The sequence below is a fragment of the Euprymna scolopes genome, chromosome 36 (genome assembly GCF_053919585.1).
Source record: "Euprymna scolopes isolate OS-2025 chromosome 36, ASM5391958v1, whole genome shotgun sequence".
Lineage (NCBI taxonomy): Eukaryota > Metazoa > Mollusca > Cephalopoda > Sepiida > Sepiolidae > Euprymna > Euprymna scolopes.
The window spans coordinates 86,814,995-86,838,074 of record NC_136517.1 but is presented as its reverse complement, the minus strand read 5'-3'; the positions used below and the strand labels follow the sequence as shown (position 1 = coordinate 86,838,074).

At 33.6% G+C, this 23,080-nt stretch overlaps 1 protein-coding gene across 1 annotated transcript in view; it reads right to left on the bottom strand.

The window, feature by feature from the left end:
• Positions 1-23,080, bottom strand: part of LOC145260666 (uncharacterized) — a 100,944-nt gene that overhangs the window by 40,844 nt on the left and 37,020 nt on the right. Inside the window, exons 6-10 of the mRNA XM_080119017.1 lie at positions 20,230-20,328; positions 13,788-13,898; positions 7,509-7,622; positions 2,467-2,816; positions 1,190-1,413 (exon numbers count right to left, since the gene is read on the bottom strand). Of these exons, the coding sequence (XP_079975143.1) occupies positions 1,190-1,413; positions 2,467-2,816; positions 7,509-7,622; positions 13,788-13,898; positions 20,230-20,328 (898 nt within the window). The remainder of the gene's footprint in view (positions 1-1,189; positions 1,414-2,466; positions 2,817-7,508; positions 7,623-13,787; positions 13,899-20,229; positions 20,329-23,080) is intronic.

Below are 23,080 nucleotides of genomic sequence, written 5' to 3'. Positions count from 1 at the left end.
TATATATATATATATATATATATATGATCATAGAATAAGGTTAGTGATTTCATTTTTCATATATAAATTATCATCATTTCCGACGACCTAAATATGCACCCATGTCGACTTTTTAGATTGGAGGCTGTTTTTTTGTAACGTGGCTGTTATGCTCAAACAGTGCTCATTACATTTCAAACCTACCTTGGACCCCCGTGCCGCCCAGCACTGTCGAAAAAGAACCAACAAACAAAATAAATAAATCTGACTCAGCTCTTTTTTTCTGTTTTAGCAAAAAAATTTATTACCATTAATTCCCAAACAATGCCGGCTTCTTGTTTTTTCTAACTGGTCATTTCATCTACAATGAGATTAACAAAACCCTGCCATTTCAACACCAGCTTAAAATCTCACGTCACCACCAACGAGTGACACATCTATCTCACCAGGCACACGTTTTTCTTTCTGCTCCACCACTTCAATTTTACACATTTAACTTCTCTCCAACCATGTGGTGTCTTTTTTTCTTTTTCTTCTCATGCAAGCCTGCCCACACTTCATAATTTGCATATGTGCTTTTTCGGCTACTGCTGCTTACATCTTTGCAAGCCAGCTATCCTACAGCTCCTGCTGATATTTTCCCACATATTAATATGCACTCTGTTACACTTTTTTCAAATTCATTTCAGATGTGTTTGTCTGACTTGTTATCTGCTTTTTTGTTTCTCCTCACCACTAGAAAAAAGTCACATGCGAACTTTTGCGTGACGGGATGGACATGCATATATTTATTTACATACAAATAAGTACACATTGCTCTTTATTATACAGTGAATGAAATAAGCGATTGCAAAACTAAAAAGCAGTTACCTTTCCCCTTCAAGTCATTCAGTACAGGTGTAATTAAATTGTCCTGGTGAGGGGCGTTTACACTGGCTATCGTTCCAACATGGTGCATACAAAATTACAGTTAGATCAGCACAGTTGTTTCCAAGAAAATGTGGAACGTTCACACAGACAAATAGACTAAGAGAAATTTAATATAGGCGTTTCCCTTAAAAATGTTTCCAAAACAATAGCACTCCCCCCCCCCAAATCTTTCACCACTAACTGAATCCCTAAAAAAAAGTCCCCCTCCTCCCCAAAATACACCTTGTTCTTTATTATAGAGTGGAAGATATAAGCGTTTGAAAAATCGAAAAGCAGTTACCTTTCTCCTTCGAATCCCCTGGTGCAGGTGCAGTTAAATGTTCCTGGTGAGGGGCTATTACAATGGCCATCGTTCAAACATGGCTGCGACAGGCAGACATCAAGGGTCTCGTTACAATGCTTACCGAGGTAGCCGTAGTCACAAATGCAAGTGTAGGTTCCGGCCTCCTCGTTTACACATTTGCCATTAGCGCAAGGATTTGACAAACACTCGTCAATGTCTTCCTGTATTAAGTCAAAACAGAGAAAAAGAAGAAGAAAGAAAAAAAAACGGAAGCGGATAAATTGGACAGTCAGTTCAATGCGTACAAAACTAAAAATAAATGCAATCCCTTCTGATCCATTCGGGCGGAATAAAAAAATAGGAGGTATTACTTTTAGAACGCCCCTTATATCTATTTTGGTGGGGGAGGGCTTGGGGGGGGGGGTTACTATGCCTTAGAACTTTTTATATACTCCTTAGATTATAATATCTACGATTTGCGAAGGGACGTTGTCTCTAGATTTATTTTGATTGACTTTTATAAAATTTATGCTATTCCATCCTCTCGCGTGTTTGTTCGTGTTTATCCTGCCTTGACAGAGTTCAAAATAGACTTTGTAGCCTAGTAGGAGATGCCCTTTTCTCCTCCCTACAACCTCTTTCTCACAGAAGAGACGTTGCGAGCCTGTCTCTGCTTTATCATTATTTTCATGGCACGTGCTCGTCTGAGCTTCAATTAATGTTCCCCCTGTCCTGACTTTCACAAAAAACACTCGTCTAGCTGAAACCACTATCAATAATTTCCCCCACTCGTTATCTATGCCTAAACCTAAACGTAGATTCCATGAACAAAGCTCCTTTCTTAGAACTGCACGCCTATGGAACTCTGTTCCGTTTTCCTACTTTCTAACTGATTACAATATGGTCGTCTTCAAGGCCAATGTGAACAAATTCTTGATAAGCCATCCCCTTAAGTAATCCAATTTACCAAATTTCCACTACTAAATATGACTACATGTTCCCCTTAACCGCTGTACACTCATTAGCCCTTATCCTCGAGTGGCCTCCGGGTCTTGATAAGTGATGACTCATATGTAAGAAAAAAAAAGGGAAAGTAAAAACAATTTTCATTGGCTTATAGTGCGAAATGTTGAACATTATTACTGCACATAGCTAAGAATATGATGCGGTACCTGAAATTGGTTATGAGGACAATGCATCACTGAAGACCAGTCCACTTGGATGCATCTAGAAAAATGTATTTTATGATAAGAAACTCAAGCAGATATTCATACCTCACAAAGGGTCCCATTATATCCGAATGGACAGATACAGTAAAATTCACCGGGACGCCCTTGGACACATTCTCCTCGGTTTAGACAATGGTTTGTCTCGCATTCATTAATATCTTCCTCGCAGTTTTTCCCTGTGAAACCGACTGGACACAAACACGTGTAGTTTCTGAAGGTGCGCGGTTGACACGTGGCACCGTTTAAGCACGGACTCAGAATGGCACAGGCATCCTCTTCAATTTGACAACGTCGACCTATAAATCCCCAAGGACAGAGACATTTGTAGAATCCAACGTCTGGCTCTTCGCAAGTGCCACCATTTATGCAAGGGGAACTTGCGCATTCCTCAATGTCTGCAATAGGGGAAAAAAGCAAAAGAATAAACTATGTTCTAGATAAAAAAACATATACGTTTTCAAGCTTATTAAGCTTAATTAATTAAGTAGATTCTGAAATGCGTGGATATATGAATAAATCATATATATTATTTTTATTTTATTTTTTTTATTTAATTTTACTTTTATTTTTCAATTATTTCATTTTATTGTTTTTATTTAGTTTTATTTTTAATTATTTTATTTTTTTAATTCTAATTTTATTTTTTAATTGCTTTATTTTATTTTATTAATTTTGATTTTATTTTTTAATTATTTTATTTTATTTTTTAATTTTAATTTTATTTTTTAATTATTTCATTTTATTGTTTTTTATTTTTTAATTAGTTTATTTTATTTTTATTTAATTTTAATTTTATTTTTAATTATTTTATTTTTTTTATTTAATTTTAATTTTATTTTTTAATTATTTTATTTTTTTTATTTAATTTTAATTTTATTTTTTAATTATTTCATTTTATTTTTTATTTTATTTTTCAGTCTATTTTTTAACTATTTTATTTTATTTTTTATTTAATCTTAATTTTGCTTTTTAATTCTTTTATTTTATTTAATTTTAATTTTATTTTTTAATTATTTTATTTTTATTTTTATTTTATTTTTTAATTGTTTTTTATTTTTTGATTTTAATTTTATTTTTTAATTATTTTATTTTATTTTTTATTTGATTTTAATTTTATTTTTCAATTATTTTATTTTATTTTATTTTAATTTTATTTTTTAATTATTTTATTTTATTTAATTTTAATTTTATTTTTTAATTATTTAATTTTATTGTTTTTATTTAGTTTTATTTGTTTAATTTTAATTTTATTTTTTAATTGTTTAATTTTATTTTTTATTTTAATTTTATTTTTTAATTATTTTATTTAATTTTTTAATTTAGTTTTATTTGTTAATCATTTTATTTTAATTTTATTTTTATTTATTTTTATTTTATCTTATTTATTTTATATTTCATTTTATTTTTTATTCTTTATTTCATTATATTTTTAATTTAAATTTTATTTTTTAATTGTTTCATTTTATTCCATTTTTTTTAATTTTATTTTATTTTTAATGATTTTATTTTGTTGTATTTATTTTTATTTTATTTTATATTTTATTTTATTTTTTAGCCTTTATTTTATTTTTTAATTATTTTATTTTATTTTTTATTTATTTATTTATATTTTTTGGACATCTTTGAGATGAAGCATCATAATTTGTGTATTCATTCTCTATAATTTATTTTTATTTTATTTTATTTTATTTTTAATTTTTATTATTTCATTTTATTTTTTTAATTTGATTTTATTTGCTAATCATTTTATTTATTTTTATTTTATTTATTTTATATTTCATTTTCTTTTATTTATTTTTTTTTTAATTTTTCTTTGGTTTTTTAATTATTTTTTTTTTAAATTTAAGTTCATTTTTAAATGATTTTATTTTATTCTATTTTTATTTTCTTTATTTTTTTTTATTTCATTTATTCTATATTTTAGTTTATTCTTATTTTTTATTTTATTCTATTTTTAAAAATTTTAATTTTATTTTTAATTTAATTTTATATTCAAATCATTTTATTTTATTTTATCTATTTTTATTTTATTCATTCTATATTTTATTTTTTATTTTATTCTATTTTTTTTAATTTTAATTTTATTTTTATTTAATTTTATTTTTGTATCATTTTATTCAATTTAATTTTGATTTATTTTATTCATCCCATATCTGATTTTATTTTTTATTTTATTCTATTTTTTTATTTTAATTTATTTTTTAATTATTTTATTTTATTTTTATTTTTAATACATCTATTTTATTTTATTTTATTTTTTATATTATTTATTTATTCTTTTTGGAGGGCATTCTTTGAGATGAAGCTTCATAATTTGCGTATATAATCTTTTTGCGAACTGTTATCCTCATTTTCATTGTTGTTGTTGTTGTTTCACTACGTTTTGGCTAACACATCCTTTGGCCTTCTTCAGATGATTAACCGCCAGAAATGCCGAGTTTCTTAACTCTATCCGCAGTAATTACTGCCTTCCATAGTTGTCGTCTCAAAACGTTTTGGCTAACTCTGGCCGGCTTTGGATAGGATTGAAACCGCTGTCTTCAGAGAATGCTTAACTTGAATCGTAGAGACTCAATGCTTCTGGGCCCATGGCACAGTGAATAGAGGTGCTGAGTCTCTATGGCTCCAGGTGAGCATTATCTAAAGACAGCGGTTTCAATCCTCCTCCTATTTGGGAACCCATCGTGGTGCAGTAACGTTGGGTGCATTTCGTCTTCAGACAGCCTGATCTGGTAGCACCAGTAAGCATATTTTACGACTGGGCTACGCCGGGTGTCACTGCAAGCTTAGATAAATACTTTTGAAGTTATAACAAAAAAGCTACCATAATATCAGAGCGTCTCCGTTTATACTGAACATCCACAGAATGCCAACATCAATATATTACATATGAAAGAGTCCACTGTGGAATTTCCACAGATCCCACTTGTTGTTTTTAATATTTTTCTAAGTTTTGGATTACTGTAAAAAAAACAAACATGTAATATATGCATGCATTTTGGCGAACGTAAAAATACACTTGTGAACGTAAAAATACACTTGTGAACGTAAAAATACACTTGTGAACGTAAAAATACACTTGCGAAGTAAAAATACACTTGTCATCATAAAAATACACTTGTGAACGTAAAAATACACTTGTGAACGTAAAAATACACTTGTGATCGTAAAAATACACTTGTGAACGTAAAAATACATTTGTGATCGTAAAAAATACACTTGTGAACGTAAAAATACACTTGTGAACGTAAAAATACACTTGTGGGCGTAAAAATACACTTGTGATCGTAAAAATACACTTGTGAACGTAAAAATACATTTGTGATCGTAAAAAATACACTTGTGAACGTAAAAATACACTTGTGAACGTAAAAATACACTTGTGGGCGTAAAAAGACATTTGTAAGACGGAAACTTTTAGAAGTTGTTTAATTGTGATATGTATTCTGTTTTATTAGATGCAAATGTTAACATTATTTATATTTCAGTTTTTAATTTATATATATTTTTGTATTTGATTGTTTTATTTAATACTAGATTTTCTCATCCATAAACGTACTCACTATATCTAGCAAATTGATTTTTAATATAGCATAACTTCGATAATTCTATTCGCTTTACTCCTGTTGCAGACCAGGATATAAATACCCTAACTCGCTACAAGAAAAAATAATGAAACGAATTGAATGAAGAAAACAAAGAACTCAAATGCTGGAATAAAATAAACATGTCGTTTATTTTCTGTTGAGAAATGAAAGTCTTGGGTGTACACGTGTTCATTCGGCCGTTGACGACTACGTGCGTGGAAGGAAAAGGGGAATGCAATAGAGAAACGTGAAGTGGCAAGCCGGCCTGTAGAAAGAGAGGGTTAAGCTCAGTAGAGAGTCGCGCACATGTCTGTGTTGATGGACCAAAACCGAAGGGGAGATAGAGTGAGAAAGTCAATCCAGTTCATGGAGAGAGAAAGCGTATAAAGTGTACGTACTGTTTGTTAGCTTTTTGTCCCACATAGTAGCAAGTGGTGTGAGGTATGCGCGTGCGCGCGCCTGCCGAAACGGCAGTGGCTGGTGCACCGACCAACCACCTCGGAAGGCAGGTTGGAAAAGGAAGAAGCCGCTTATTGCTCTTTCTTTTATAGATGTTTCCGGTGGTCTTTTGCGCGTGTGTGGATTTCCTTTGAAAGGGAAGTGACGTTGTCATTGTGTGCGTACATGTGCGCGTGTGTGAGTATACACGTGAATGTGAGTGTATGTACGCGAACGTGAATATATGTACGCGTGTGGACGTGGGTGCATATATTTGTATGCGCGTATGTATATGACAGGTAATATAGCTTGAAATGTGAACGCATGTTTTTGTGTGAGGCTAGAAAAGGCTTGCATATTACCCCCCCCCTCTTCCCTATATATTGTATTCTTTAAAACGTCACTAAACTGATTGGAGAACAAGAATAGCGTTTTCAACGGTTCATTTTTAACGCTGAACTGAATCTAAAGCGAAGAATATCTTTTATAGTTTTGCACTGAACACGGAAGCTTTTAGCAGATAATTGTTTTTTTTTTATGAAGATCACATGATGTGACTACGTATCAAACAAGGGTTGCTCGATAGATTATAGTTTTACTGGTAGTTTAAAATCAATAAATATTTATCATTTTATCATTAACACCAACAATGCTTTGAAATGAAAAAAAAACCCAAAAAAACCTTTTTGGTATCAGAAAATAAGCACACATTTTTCCGATTCCCATATCAATTGTGATACTTTAAAAAGTTCCGATTTTTTTTTCGATTCCCGATTCCGATTACTCGTCCCAACACTATACTTGACCTCATATTACAAATGTTATTTTAAAGTTTTTCCAGAAGACAAAAATTGTAAACGTGAATAAATTTGAAATTATTTCCGACCAGCAATATATCAACACCCGGACAACACCGGGTGAATATCGCAAGTGAATAATAAAAATGGCCGACTTTAGTTCCATACCTGAAAAAGTCGGAAATCGTTTGTAGCCACACGTCAATTGGTTGTCACTCGCATTGGTGCCGAAAATGTTGGCATGCAGTGATTATTTAACACCTACCTGTTTCGCAAAGTGCTCCAATATATCCAAAAATACACGTGCAGTTATAATAGCCAATGTTGTCGATACAAGTGCCACCGTTCAGACAGGGATCACCGATACAATCGTCAATTCCTGGAGAATGAAAACAGAAGAAGATGAGTTTAAAAAATTAAAACAAAATAACATTGAATTGATTCCCCCCCCTCTCTCTCTCTCTCTCTTTCTCTCTCTCTCTCTCTCTCTCTCTCTCTCTCTCTCTCTCATATGTATATGATTACTTAATTTAATCACATAAATTAATATACGAAAGTATAAATTTATGCGTAAACTTTAAGTATTTACTTCAACAGTGCTCAATACGTAGGTAGAGCTAGGTATTAAGTTATAAAATATCTATGGCAATTAAGCTACACAGAATATTCCACGTTTCATCCACGCTGAGATTCATCAGGCTCACATAAGCCTGATGAATCCTAGCATGGATGAAACGCGGAATATTCTGTGTAGCTCAATTGGCATATATATTTTATAATTCTGTGTGTGTGTGTGTGTGTGTGTGTGTGTGTGTGAAAAAGACTAAAAAACAGGCTAAAGTTAATTCGTCCCACCAGCCTTGCTTTACTCAACAGACATACACTCTGTATGGAGAACATATAAGGAGACTGGAAGCCGTTCAGCAAAGACCCCTGAGAAGGATCATGAAGATCAAATAGAGTGAAGTTCTCAGAATCTGGAAGTTATCCTTACTACTATGCAACTACGATGGACCAGGCACATTGCCAAAATACAAGACAACCGAATCCCAAAGATGATCTTTTACGGAGAACTGGAAAATGGAACCCGCAAGGTAGGAGGTCAGAAGCTTCGCTACAAAGATGTAACAAAGCGGTACCTGAAGGCGATGAATATCAATGTCGAGAGTCGGGAGGAACAAGCCAAAGAAAGGAGTAGCTGGCGGAACAGTTTCCACAAAGGGAAGAGAGAAACAGAGAGAAAGATTGGAGAAACCTTAGAGCTGAGACACTATCGACGACACAACCTCGGCACCCACATATGCGGTGCCTGTGACCCACACAGAAAGAGCATTATGTCAACACCAAGAGTTAAAGCATCTAAACTCCGACTAGTCATCATCAAGACTGACGAACTGCATGATTATATATATATATATATATATATATATATATATATATATATGATTCAAATGACCTTGTAATGAGTGTTGTAACCCCACATCTGATTTACGACTTCCGGTTGCGTATGCGTACATAAACATAAACCCATAACAGCGTAAACAAATAAACACAAATCGTTACTTTTGCAGAATTTGACCTGCGCACTGAAATATGAACGCTATTATTTAGAAATTATTATTTAACATGGGAAGGGTGGGGATGTTTTGCAACTATTCTGTATTATAACTCATCATTCGTTGATATCTATGCTGATGACGCGACCATCTACGGCAACACATCAAAGGCTGTAAATGACAAAGTTCTCTCTGATTCTCTCTCCTCTGATCTCGAGCGCGTGGTTCAGTGGGGGAAGATGTGGCTGGTTACCTTTAATGCATCCAAAACCAAACTCCTATCCTTACATCATCAACGCTCTGATCCCCATCTGGCATCAATTGTGATGGATGGCTCTCGTCTGGGTGAGGCCCCGTGCTTTGACAAGCTTCTGGGTTTGACCTTTACTCCTGATCTGAAATGGAACACGTACATCAAATCTGTTGCCATGGTCGCTGGAAAGATGGTGGGATCCTTCTACCGCTCCAGAAGATATCTCACTACTGATGCAATTCTCTATCTATATAAAAGCCAAGTACGTCCAAGGATGGAATACTGTTGCCATATCTGGGCAGGAGCTGCTAAAAACAGCCTATCCTGCCTTGACAGAGTACAAAATAGACTTCGTGGCTTAGTGGGGGATGCCCTTTTCTCTACCCTGTAACCTCTCTCCCACAGAAGAGACGTTGCGAGCCTATCCTTGTTTTATCGTTATTTCCATGGCAGGTGCTCATCTGAACTCCAATCTCTTGTCCCCCCTCGCCAATCTTTCACGAAAAACACCTGTCTAGCTGAATCCACTGTGAAAAATTTCCCCCACTCTATATCTGTGCCTAAATCAAAACGCGGATTCCATGAACAAAGCTTCTTTCTTAGAACTGCACGCCTGCGGAACTCTGTTCCGTCTGCCTGCTTCCCACCCGACTACAACTTGGATGTCTTCAAGTCCAATGTTAACAAATTCCTAATGAACCACCCCCTTAAGTAAACACTTCACCAAATCTCCACACTAACGTAATGTACTTGCAATAACCCTTATCCCTGAGTGGCTTCCGGGCCTTGATAAGTGGTGATCACTGTGTAAAAAAAAAAAAAAAAAAAATTATAACTATACTGTCGCAATTTTCTTACAAATAAATCAACTTTGAACCGTTAACAACCATAAGAACAATTTACAACGGTGATTTCCCCGCTTTTTCTTTCTTTTTATAATTTATTCTTCATTTTTTAATACACCTTAAAAACATTCTTACATTTTCTTCTACACTACCAACATTAATAAATAACCCCGAAAATATGTTTTTTTTTAATTGCGTTACAAATAAATAATCAACGCGACAATAAAACGTATTGTTTTACTTTATACGTTTCCAGCGTCCCAATTTTTTTTTTTTCGCGTTTAAATTATCCAAATAAACAATTGTTAATGCTTTCTTTTTTTTTTTTACATCATTCATTTCCGCATTGTCTTAATTAGTTTTATTGACCTTATTATTAACATATAAATTAAATATTTGACCCAATCGGTCATGAATGTTTGTTTAAAATCAATTAAGAAAGTTACATTTTATTTTCATTTTCTATTTAAAAAGCCATTCTTAACATGGGGAGAGTGTTTTTAACTATTCTGTACTTTCAACTAACAATTTCATTTAAAAAAGATACATCAAAATTTGAATTTAACTTTAAGTATTATCGTATCTGTACCTCTAAGTATGGCAAACCACTTATAATTCAATGGCTGCAAGTTTTTTTTTTCAAAGATAAACAATTATAAACAGAACGACTCATAGAAATCTATCTATATTCTTTTTTCATTTTAATATACTTTCATAGAAATGTTTCTGTTATGTCACAAAAAACTATTTTCTTTACATCACAAGTGTCACGCTCATATATTAATTCCATAGCTAATATAACATACTGACCCAACTGGTCACTTGTAGTCTAGCATATATATATATATATATATATATATATATATATATATATATATATATATATATATATATACATATATATATATATATATATATATATATATATATATATAGTCTAGAATATATCTATAATATAAAGCTGAACATCTGTGCGTGTGTCGACTATTATAGAAAACTGATCACATATAATGATAGAAGATGTATCGAGACACAGGAATGATGATTCATTAAAATTGTGAGGTCTGCGTACGTGCCTGGTCCACAAAGTATGGAAATAAGAAATTTAAAAAAAAAACGTTTACAAGTGTTTTTGATATAGATGCACATAAGAATACTTTGATAAGTATGATTTAACTTAAATAGGGATCGTATAATAAAATTGTAGGGTCTGCGTTCACGCCTGGCCTCCATAGAATGGAAATAGGCACAAACTTTAATAAAGATTTTTCATATCTATCTGTGTAAGTATACTTTGATAATTATGTTTCAGTGTGAAGAAATATGGTATAATAAAATTATTCGGTGTTCGTTCACGTCTGACCTCCATAGAATGGAAATATGTCACAAAGTTTAACAAGGTTTTTTAATATAGATCCACAGAATATTGTGATAAGTGTTTCAGTGTGAACAGGTATGGTATAATAAATTATGGGGTTTATCTATTCTATTTTTACTTTCATCATATTTTGCTTTGGTTTTGATACCCCCAAATTCGAAGCTATTTCTTTACAACCCTTCCTTTTCATAACCTATCATACTTTCATAAATCAGAGTCCATTTTCTGTAGGCTGTTTTTGAACCCAGTCAACGACGGGTACTTTTGCTAGCGTATATATATATATATATATATATATATATATATATATATATATATATATATATATATACAAATATTATTGAATAGCACGGAATTATTCTGTTTTACAATTTTCCTTTTTATCTTCTCCAATCTCCGAATAGTCCTTTTTGTGTTCTTCTCGAAATTGTATATGTTGGATCCATAATCGCGAGCGCTTTCGACAGAAGTACTTCTATAACCCTCAGGCATATTGTAGAAATAAATGTAGAAATTGTTTTTAATTTACGTATATATACATTTTTTTTCCTAGTCACGTGGTAGCTTCTTACAAGTTAGGTGGGCGGACTTTTTTTATTATTATTATTATTTTTTTTTTACATATATTAAACACATTTATATATACAAACCTACGACTAGGAAAAAATGTATATATAAGTAAATTAAAAAACAATTAAGTATTTTTTTAGTATTCGTTTTTTTTTTTTTTTTAACTCACGTTAACAAGGCACATCGCCACTTGGATGTAAGGGGCTACTATTTGGGACAATGCGTAGGAAAGATTAACAAGATGTTGGTTTACGTTACATTTAAACTTCTGCATATCAGTACAGTCAGGGAAGCAGATAGCAGGAAAGAAATTCCAAAGTCTAGTTGCTCGAGGGAAGAAACTTTTAGAATAGAAAACTTTCTGGCATTTAGGGATCTCAACAGTGAAGGGGTGAGATCTTATTGCTAAGCAGGTTTTGCACACTGAGGGGGTACAAGTGAAACGAGTTCATCAGATCACATTCCATTAAAATATTTGTAAAACAGACACAGTGATGCAACATTGCGGTGATGGAACAGGGGATGGAGCTTAGTTGATAAAGTGGGACCGATTAGATTGACAACTCTTTTTTGGACCCTATCCAAGAGAGAGAGACTAGTGGTAGATGCACCAGCCTAGATATGGCAACAATACTCCTTGCATGGACGAATGGTGGCCTTGTAGAGGTACAGGATACTCTCAGCTGTGAGTAGTCTTCTAGCTCGATAGAGAGAGCCCACCTTCTTTACAGCAGCCTTTGCAATGTCTTCTTCCCTGACATGACGTTAGAACTCGCTCATTTGCATTCAGCTGATGTATGAGCATCCGCACTCTGTTACATTACTTGTTCTTCTACTTGGGGATTGAGAGACGCAGACGGCAGATATCCAGGTGACATTCATTCGGACTCTTTCTACATTTTCAGACGCATGTCACCTCCGTTGCTTTTCAACTTCAACTGTGTAGAAACTCTATTCTGTCCCTCGAAAACGTGATGTAATTTCTCTGTAATATCATTTGACACCTGACTTCTAGCGTGTTTTATCAAAGGGAGATAATCATTGACTTCCTTCTTGCCTCACTCATGCTAGCTGCACTGTGTCTATTTCCATTTGTGGTCAGGTTATCCTGACATGTACTCTGTAACCTATACTGAAATTCATACTAGTCAGCATAATCTCTACTTACTGGCATAGGGTCCTACTATTTAAAACATGTGGGAAAGTTGTTAAATGTCAGCAAAAGAACAATGCAAACCTTCAAATATATTCTCTCCTTGCCCGATATAAATATGTTGTTATATCGTGGAATGCGTTAGATCAATATAACATAAAATATCTTACCGCAGGGAGTCCAGCCTTCACGTTGGTAGATAGCAGCTCATGAAGAAAGAACGTAACACTTACGAACAAATACGGAAACATTTCACTGTTACGTAACGATACACGTTTATTGAGACACGCACACACATGCAACTACAATTCAAAACATAATAGATGAAAGTTAGAAGTTCAAAAATTGATGAACGGGAATGATGTTTATCTCGCCATTTTCAAAGTCACTGTCTTTTCCCTCCATTGTCCACTTGCGGTCCTTGATCTCGTGAGAAATCGCTAGAAATTAAAGTATAGGATTACGGACAAAGGGAGGCGACTTTGCCCAAAGAAGCAAAGAGTTACTCCCCTTTGCATTATAAATTTGTTCAATCCCAACATATGTATAGATGACAGTGTGAGGGATAATAGTGGTTAAATGACATGGACTGAAAACCTGGGTGTGCCAAGTTCAAATCCAAGTCATTCCACAGAAACACTTTCATCAAAATCACACTTGACCTTGTGTCAAACAACTTGCAGAGGAAGTAAATAAAATAAATATAGACTCATCTCCAAATTTAATAATAATAATAATAATAATAATAATAATAATAATAATAATAATAATAATAAAAGTTTTAATCACCATAGTCACATAGGTTCCCTGTGTATCCCATTTGGCAGGTGCAAGTGAAATTCTGTCCTCCAACCCAGTTGCAGTAGGCGCCATTTTTGCAGGGAGCACTACGGCAGGGATCTGTTGGAAAATAAATTGATTTAATAAATTTATTTGGCAAAAAATAGCAACAAACCATATAAAAGAATGTAAATGTAGAAGTTATTGACATTCATGTATAGTCTAAATTTTGGGGGTGACAGTGGTTGTTAAGTGGTTCACGAAACACTGATAATCTGGCTGTTCCTAGTTCGAATCTAGCTCCTTCCACAGAAACTACCCATACTTTAAACTCTAGTCCTCTTCGAAGTAATCTCCTCTGGCTGCAATGCACTTGTTGTACCATTCTAGCAACTTCTGGAAGACCCTCTGAAAGTCCTTTTGTGTGAGCGTGTCAATGACCCTTGTCACAGTCCCTTTCATCTCTGCAATTGTCTGATAATGACAGCTTCTATGGTTTTTCTTGAGCTTAGCGAATAACAAAAAAGTCACAGGAAGTTAGGTCTGTCTTAACGCCCACGTTGGTCAAATAGTCTGTGAAAAGAATAAAGCACTCTTAGGACAAACTTCGTTCATCTTCAGTTCCTCGTTAATACTTGTGTCTACAGTTCCCACACTGCCATCAAACTGTGCACTTATTGTCTATAGATACACAACGGTCATTAAATTTGAAATTCTTTATTTGGCCAATCAACTCTGGTGATCGGACGTCCTTACTCCTCCCACACTTCTCATCATCCCGGTTTTCTTTGAATCTCTTATGCCACTCCAAAACTGATGCTTGATTCATGGCAGATCGTCCAAAAGCAATCTGAAGCGTTCCATACGTTTCTGTGGCATTTTTTCCAAGTTTGAAATAGAATTTTATTGCATATCGTTCTTCTAAAGTTTCCAGATTGCATTTTTGAAATTCACCAACTGTGACAATCAGGCTTTAGTAAGGGGTATGCTAATTACTGCTGTAGCTGTTCATTTGAGCCTGAAATCATAAAAACTGGTCAGTCATCTCATAAGATGTATAGCAATAACATACTGAATTTTCAGGAGTCTGCAGCAATTTTCAATGCCTGTACAAAAAAGTCTGGAAATTTATTGAAGGCACCTTGTATCGTCTAAATATCTGTCCAGGGCCGCTTTAAATCTGGATATGGTAGTCATCACGGCTTCTTCTGGCAAAGTAGAAAGACGAATAGAGGACGGCAACTTTTAATAATCAATTTTATAAAACTTCTATATATCTGTCGATCTGTCCGTCTCCATATTTTCAAACTCTATCTCTTCCGAAACTAAAAGTCGCAGAGCGGCGCCAGGGGCCTCAAATGATTTGATTTTTTATGGACCGTTCTTTAATGGGTCTTTAGCCAGTTAAAATAGTTTTTAAGGGGTCAAATTGGGGTCAAAACGTAAAAAATCGTTATACATTTTGTACATTAATGTTTAGTTTATTTTTAATCAGTTCATATGCGTGTTACGTTGGTACAGTGGTAACGTCACCAGCTTTGAATGCTAGTTTTGCTTTTGGTTTCGATTCTAGCTGATGGCATCCAAATAATTTTTTTTACTTTTAAAATCACGACTCTATAATAATATATACAAAATCTGGACAAATTAAAATATCATATTTAAGCGTATATTACAACCGAGCAAATTAGTAACACATATAGTATCTCAAATCAAATTTATTTGGTAAAAAATAGTAAAGCGCAACAAGTCATGCAGATAGACATGTAGAAGTTATTTACTCTGAATGGTTGTCGGCTTTAAACCATAAGATAAGCGAGACCAGTGGAAATTCCACAGCAGATTCTTTCATATGTAATATACTGATGTTGGCATTCTGTGGATGTTCAGCGTAAATGGAGACGCCCTGATATTATTGTAGCTCTTTTGTTAAAACTGCAAAAGTATTTATCTAAACTAACAGGGACGCCCGGCGATGCCCATTCGTAATATAAACTTGAATATGATATTTTAATTTATGCAGATTTCATATATATTATTAGAGAGTCCATTTTCTATCGATTCTTATATATTATAAAGTTGTGATTTCAAAAATAAAAGAATATATCTTTTTGACATCAGCTTGAATTGAAACCAAAACCAAAACTTATGAAAAAAAAATATATATATATATATATATATATATATATATATATATATATATATATATATATGTGTGTGTGTGTGTGTGTTGTATATTAAAACAGTCAAATCCCGGTATTTAGAGAAACAAAGTAATTAGGGTCAAAGATAATTATTATTAAAGTAAAATGCTGGAATCGAACTCAGTTATTAAAAGTTAAAATTAATACATATTGTCATTTTGATACGATTCCAGGAATGCAGTGGAATTATCCATTGTGGTTAGAAATAATTATAAAAACAAAGTTTGGTCAGAGCAAAAATAATGGACAATAAAAATTAAGGAATATCCTTTGTGTCGACAGGACATGTGTTGGAAGAATATGCGTGTAAATGCGCATCCACTGCATGGTTGGCCGTGTTCTGACGTCACAAAGAAATATAGAGCAATATATACAGTTAAGTTAGACAGAGTTTGTGAAGCAGACAGCAAGTTCAGTCAGAGTTCAGTCGAGTTGAGTTGGAGAGAGAGTTAGCGTAAGCTCCATTGGAAGTGAAGGGGAGGAAGATAAGACAATACATCGGATTCTGATCATTCTTATCACCAACTGGAAAATAACTGTCTTCATCTTGTTATGTAAGCCTTTGTCTTCGTTTGTCTTCATATATATCATCGCGCTGTCACATCATGTTATATAATGAACTTTGTATGACACCCCTTCCAAAGTGTTGACTGTATCCCGATCATTAGTAATGTATCTCCCCTCTGTGTTTAAAGAAATTTCCATTCTCATCGCATTTTTGATGTGTGTACGTGTGTGTGTGTGTGTGTGTGTGTGTGTGTGTGTGTGTGTGTGTGTGTGTGTGTGTGTGTGTGTGAGGGGTGAGGAATCTCTACTGTTTCAAACAAATCTGGAAATTTGGCGAGGGGGGGATTACAGATTGGAGCTCAGACGAGCACTTTCCATGGAAATAACGATAAAACAAAGACAGACTGGCAACGTCTCTTCGAATTTGGAATTAATGCTTTTATCTCTCATTTAAAAAAACACACAAAAAAAGAGCACTTCGAAAAAAAATGTTTTAACAATTGGAGGAAAATTGCAGCAAAATATATATATATATATCACAAAATATATATATATATCACAAAAATTCAGAAACTTAATGAGTTAAAATAAATGCAGCACGACCATAATCTTTAAACATAAACAAGAAGGAATGGCAGGGTGTGTCGGTTACATGAACCATGTAAGTTGTCCAAAATGGTGTTTTTTTTCTAATTTTTTTAAGGTAAACATCTGATGAGTACGTGACTACATATGCAGCAATAACATAATTTTGCAGACTTGTTAGTCGCAATATGAAACAATATTGCAACGGCTACCTTTTGAAAATAATAAATGACCAACTGAGAAAACTTGATATATGGAACCTCATGGAAAATTATTATATTACAACATATATATATATATATATATATATATAAATATATATATATATATATATGTATATAGTAAATTTCATGAAACGCGGAATTTTCCATGTAGCTTAATTGCCGTATATATATATATATTCATAACTTACTACCTAGCTCTACCTATGTATCGAGCACTGTTGAAGAAAATACTGAAAAAATTATCTCTTCGTATATTAATTTATGTAATTAAATAAAGTAATCATATATATATATATATGTAGAAGAAAAAATAAATGTCCCCTACAAGGCTCATGTAAAATTAAAAATGTTATCTATAGCTGCACAGTATCAAAAACTCCAAATATACAAGAACCTATCAACAACCATAACTCAACTACCAGATTAAATAATAACACCAACTTAAATCAATCTACCGATCAATTATTAACCAACTCACCACATTATAATCCAACAATAGACCTAACGGAAAATAATGATAATAATCAAGAGGTAATATATATTGGTTCCACATCTGGCCCAATAAAACATAGAATTTCAACGCACAAACATTCTTTTAAAAATAACTCTCTATCAAACCAAACTACTCTATCCAACTATATTTGGCAACTAAAAAATAGCAATATTTCTTTCAACTTAAAATGGCAAATAATTGAGACTTGCAAATCATATAAACCAGGAGATAAATTTTGTACATTATGTACAAAAGAAACCCTAAAAATTTTAAAATATGAAGATATAAAAAGCACAACCAAACTAGTAAATTCAAGACATGAGCTTCTATCATGTAATCATAAACGTTGGTTTAAATTTAATAAATATAAACCACCTTAAATCATTAAAAATTACTCATTAGTAAAAATAGATTACTTTTTTTTTCTTTTTTTTTTAATAAATTAAGTTAGACCAATTACCGCCCTTAGACTCGTTAATCAAATAATAAATAAAGCCAAAAACACATGACAATTATCTCCCCTTAAAAACTTGCAAAATAAATATTCTCTCTCTATAGATATTAACTGTAGCGTCTTTAAATCAAAATACGCTAACGGAAACAATTTACTGCACGAGCGTCGCCCTTTTAAAATTCATCATTCAATAAAATAAAAAGCTATAGCAAACATCTAAATGAGTACTTTAAATACAGTTCCTGATTTCAAAAAAAGAAAAACTGAAAGGTAACTATATCTATATATTTTTAAATCAAATTTATTATGTAATTTCAAAAAAATATATATTTTTTCTACTCATTTCTATCTCTAACCTATACTAATTTTCTTATAAATTTTAAATCCAAACCTTTTACTTCAATTTTTCAGATTCATCTGCCTTACTTTTAATGCTAGGTTTATTTTTGGTGTCTTTTCAATTCAATATAAATCCTCCTAAATTTGCTGATGAGGAGACCGGGCTTACCAAAAAAACTATGCATAATTGTTCTACGTGACTTCATGTATACCACAAATAAAAAGCACGGATTTCCGAAACGATCGTACAGATAATTGACTTTGTTGTTCCTTCTTATGAAACTGATTTTTAATTTAATTAAATTTTGATTTTTAAATTTAAAAATTTTTTTTAAAATTTTTAAATTATAAATCCCATTACTTAATATTGAATTAGCTCTAGGACATTTAACTATCGAGCTTATTATATATCTAAATTACAACGAGCATTTCCTGTATTTTAATTAAACTAGTAATTTCACTATTACATTAAAATACACTTAGCTCTTTAGACTATTATTCTAATCTCCTTTAAATTATATATATATATATATATATATATATATATGGTTTTATAAATCATCTGAAATCACATAATCAAAGACAGGAACAACAGTCTTATGAGGAGGCTTTTACAGCACATCCGGCAACACTGTTGTCATATTTGTCATCTAATCAGCAAATCTAAAAGTGGCCTGACACGACATTATAGGATTCACAATATTATCATGCGATCACCTTTACAAGAAGGAAAGTTTCTGTCTCACATATGTGTACTTTCATGTAGGACTGAAATGGGGTTAAAAAGTCACCAACGTGCACATTTTAAAATTTCAATGTAAATACTTCTCCATAGAAAATAGACAACCCACAAATCATTAAAATAAATTACCACGCAGCAACAATACACCCCCTATTTAACCATAAATATACTCCTGAATTTCAATACTATGTTAAATAATCTTATATATCATACTATATATAACAAGCTTCTCCTTATTTATTTAGAATTCAATAAAGGTTCCTCCAACATTCTATAATTCCTCTTAATCTCGTTCGTCCCTAATTAATTTTATGCTAGATGTCGCATCTTCCCCATGCTACCTAGCACCTTCTCTACTCTTCTGATGAGAAGCATTAGGCTTCGAAATGCCCTGGCATAAAGAGTTCCTTCTATCCCCCAAATTTTGCCTGTATTCCATTATTAAATAAATGATCCATTCTATATCTACCAATATATAGTTTTGTGTCTTCATTTCATACTCTTGTTGTCCTATTATATATATATATATATATATATATATATATATATATATATATATATATATATATATATATATTTGTTGCGGTTGTATAAGTTTCAAATCCTTTGTCATCACTGTTGTAGGTAGAAGAGGAACTAATCTTGCCTTTGGTAACATTTATTTGTTGTGTATTTTTTTTTACTCCTTTTTTGTTTTGTTAACCATTCTGGAATATTGCGTAATAAAATGTCAAAAACAAAAATAAAAAATATGATCTCATGGGCTGAGAGAACAAGGACATGTGGTTCCTCATTCAATACAAAACATCTCTGTTAATATATAGAAATGCTGTTCAAATCTATGTTGGGAGCATTTTTTTTTCTTCTGTTTCTTTCTTTTCTAATCCATCAAATAATTCTTACTTGAGACAGTTTGTCGGCGAGCTCTTCCTGGTCCTTGTTCGTCTTCCTCCTCTGCCTCTCCTTCGTCGTCAGACAGCAACGAATCGTCTTCAAATAATTCTGAAATAAAACAAAATATATATACATGTACATATGTATATTTGTCAACTTAATGGAAACCATATTACAGCTTTATTTTAAAACTTAAAAAAAAAATCAATTCATATAACTTGATTATGTAGTAGAGCTGACAGCTATTCAATGTAGTTGCCCTAGACCTCAATTACTGCCTTCATACTGGTCCATAACTGGGAGTATACCTTTTCCACAAGCGCCGGTTGGAACTCAGTGAATATTCGGCAGATGGCAGCGAGCAGGCTGGCTTTGGTATCATGGGAGGTCATGTTGGTGATGTTCTCGACGTATGATCAAACGAAGTTCTGGGGAGGAGTGGCGCCAGTGAGAGAAGGGTATAAAGTTGTAGCATTCCTTCTGAAGCCAAGCCTGGGTCTCTTTGGACTTGTGGGTCAGTGGTGACTCCTGCTTCCACACCCAGGGTCTGCAAGCGGCCACCTGATTGCACTAGGGTATCACCACACTCTTCAGCACATCCAGGCACACTTTCGTATTGACTTTCAAGCTGACTTCGAAGATGTGAGGTGGCATGATGTGACCCTCATTTGATCATAAACATAGCCAGAAACTTTGTATCCCGGGGTGGGGTGCTACACATATCGACCAAGCTGTGCCATCAAGCGTTGAACCGTCCAGATTTACATTTTGAGGGTGCTGGCAATGGTCCTGTTTTCATAACTTGAATCGGTAAAGAGCATGAGTTGTACAGTGCCACATCTTTGATCTCGCTCGTTGAACGTTGTGTCACTTTCAGACATGATAGAAGACTCCTATCGCTCTTGAGCTCTGTACACGTCCAGATTGCATTTTTGAAATTCACCAGTTGTGACAATCAGGCTTTAGTAGGGTGTATTCAAATTCCTGCTGTAGCTGTTCATTTGAACCTGAAATCATAAAAATTAGGCAGTCATCTCATAAGATGTATAGCAATAACATACTGAATTTTCAAGAGTCTACAACAATTTTAAATGCCTGTAGAATACAAGTTTGGAAACGTATTGAAGGACATCATATTTGTTAATGCTGTTCTTGGCACTTTCAAAAGACTTCATGAAAATACCATACATATAACCAGGAGTAGCACTGCAAGCTGGTAACCTCCAGAAAACGAAAATGAAGAAATCAAACGTTGCTATTGTCACATGAGGCTACAAAGCTGACCCAACAATCTGCAGATTATATTATTCAGAAAATTAACATCAATGCTAATGATACCTCTTCAACACTTGTATCCCGGGGTGGGGTGCTACCCATATCGACCAAGGGTTGGACAAAACACACAGTAGGTGAAGTGTTACATAAAGACAACAGTCCGAATAAAAAATCTAGATTAAAGAAAATAAATAGATGAAAGAATCTTAATTTGAGCTAGTTTATATAACATTTCTGGACACCCATGGAGCCACTTGTAAACGTCTATTTTGAAATTTGGCACTAATGTAGCGATGTCCACTAGTGCATTTATTATGTGACTTAGCTGCAGACAACCGTTGCAGGTGTTATTTTTGAATCAGATCACCAGATATTCTATTTTCTGGCCAGGTGTGTCTGTGTTGAGTAAGTTTTATTTATTTCAGCCAGTTAGAGAATGGTTGCCCTTATACTGACAATGTACCCTCCTCTCTCTCTGAATCTCTTCTCTGGTTCAGAAGCACATCGGTTCTTGCATAGGATACTCAGCCAACAGAGTATGAAACTGGAGTTTCTACAGGGTTGAACGATAAAATTGTCGCCCTAGCAAAGACGACATGATTCCATTTTCGTTTGACAAAAACTGGCTTTCTTTTTTTTTTTTGTTGCAGACCATCTACAAGGAGCCTTCTATTATGTCTGAAAATGACACAATGTTCAACGAGTGAGATCGCTGTACAGCTCATGATTAATGTTATGACAACAGGACCATTGTCAGCATCCTCAAAATGCAAATGTGGACGGTTCACGCTTGAGGGCACAGTTCAATACATCGGATGACTCACGGTTATAGTCTTTGGTGTGTTTTAAAGTGAGGGCCACATCATGCCACCTCACATCTTCGAAGTTGGCTTGAAAGTCAATACCAAAGTGTACCTGGATGTGCTAAAGACCGTAGTGATCCACTGGGGTAATCAGGTGGCCGCTGGCAGAACTGGGTGTGGCAGCAGGACTTGGTGCCGGCCCGTAAATCCAAAGAGACTCAGGCTTGGCTTCAGTATCATTCTTTCACTGGCCTCTCCCTTATCCCCATACCTGTACTACTGTTTTGTCATACGTCGAGAACATCACTAACATGACCTCCTACAACACCTGAGCCAGCCTGATCGCCACTATCTACTGAGTATTCACCTAGCTGCCACCGGCGCTCGCGGAAAGGGAATACTCCTAGTTCTGAACCCGTATCGAGGCGGAGAAGTAAACTGAAGGCGGCTACATTGGATAGATGTAAACTCTACTACATAATCAAGTTACCTGAATTGATTTAAAATAAAACTGTTTCCTTTAAGGCGACAATTTAATCATTCCAACCTGTATTAGATCCATTGCTCTTTCTGATTCTTGTAAAGTCGGTTCTCTCTATCGCTTCAAATACTTTCTCTAGTCTCTATCTCTTGAAATCTACTATCAGTGACAATTTTATCGTTCCACTCTATACTATCATCATACTATTTTTTTTTACACGGTAGTCATCACTTATCAAGGCCTGGAAGCCACTTGGGGATAAGGGTTATTGAATGTACAGTAATCAATGGGACAGTATCGT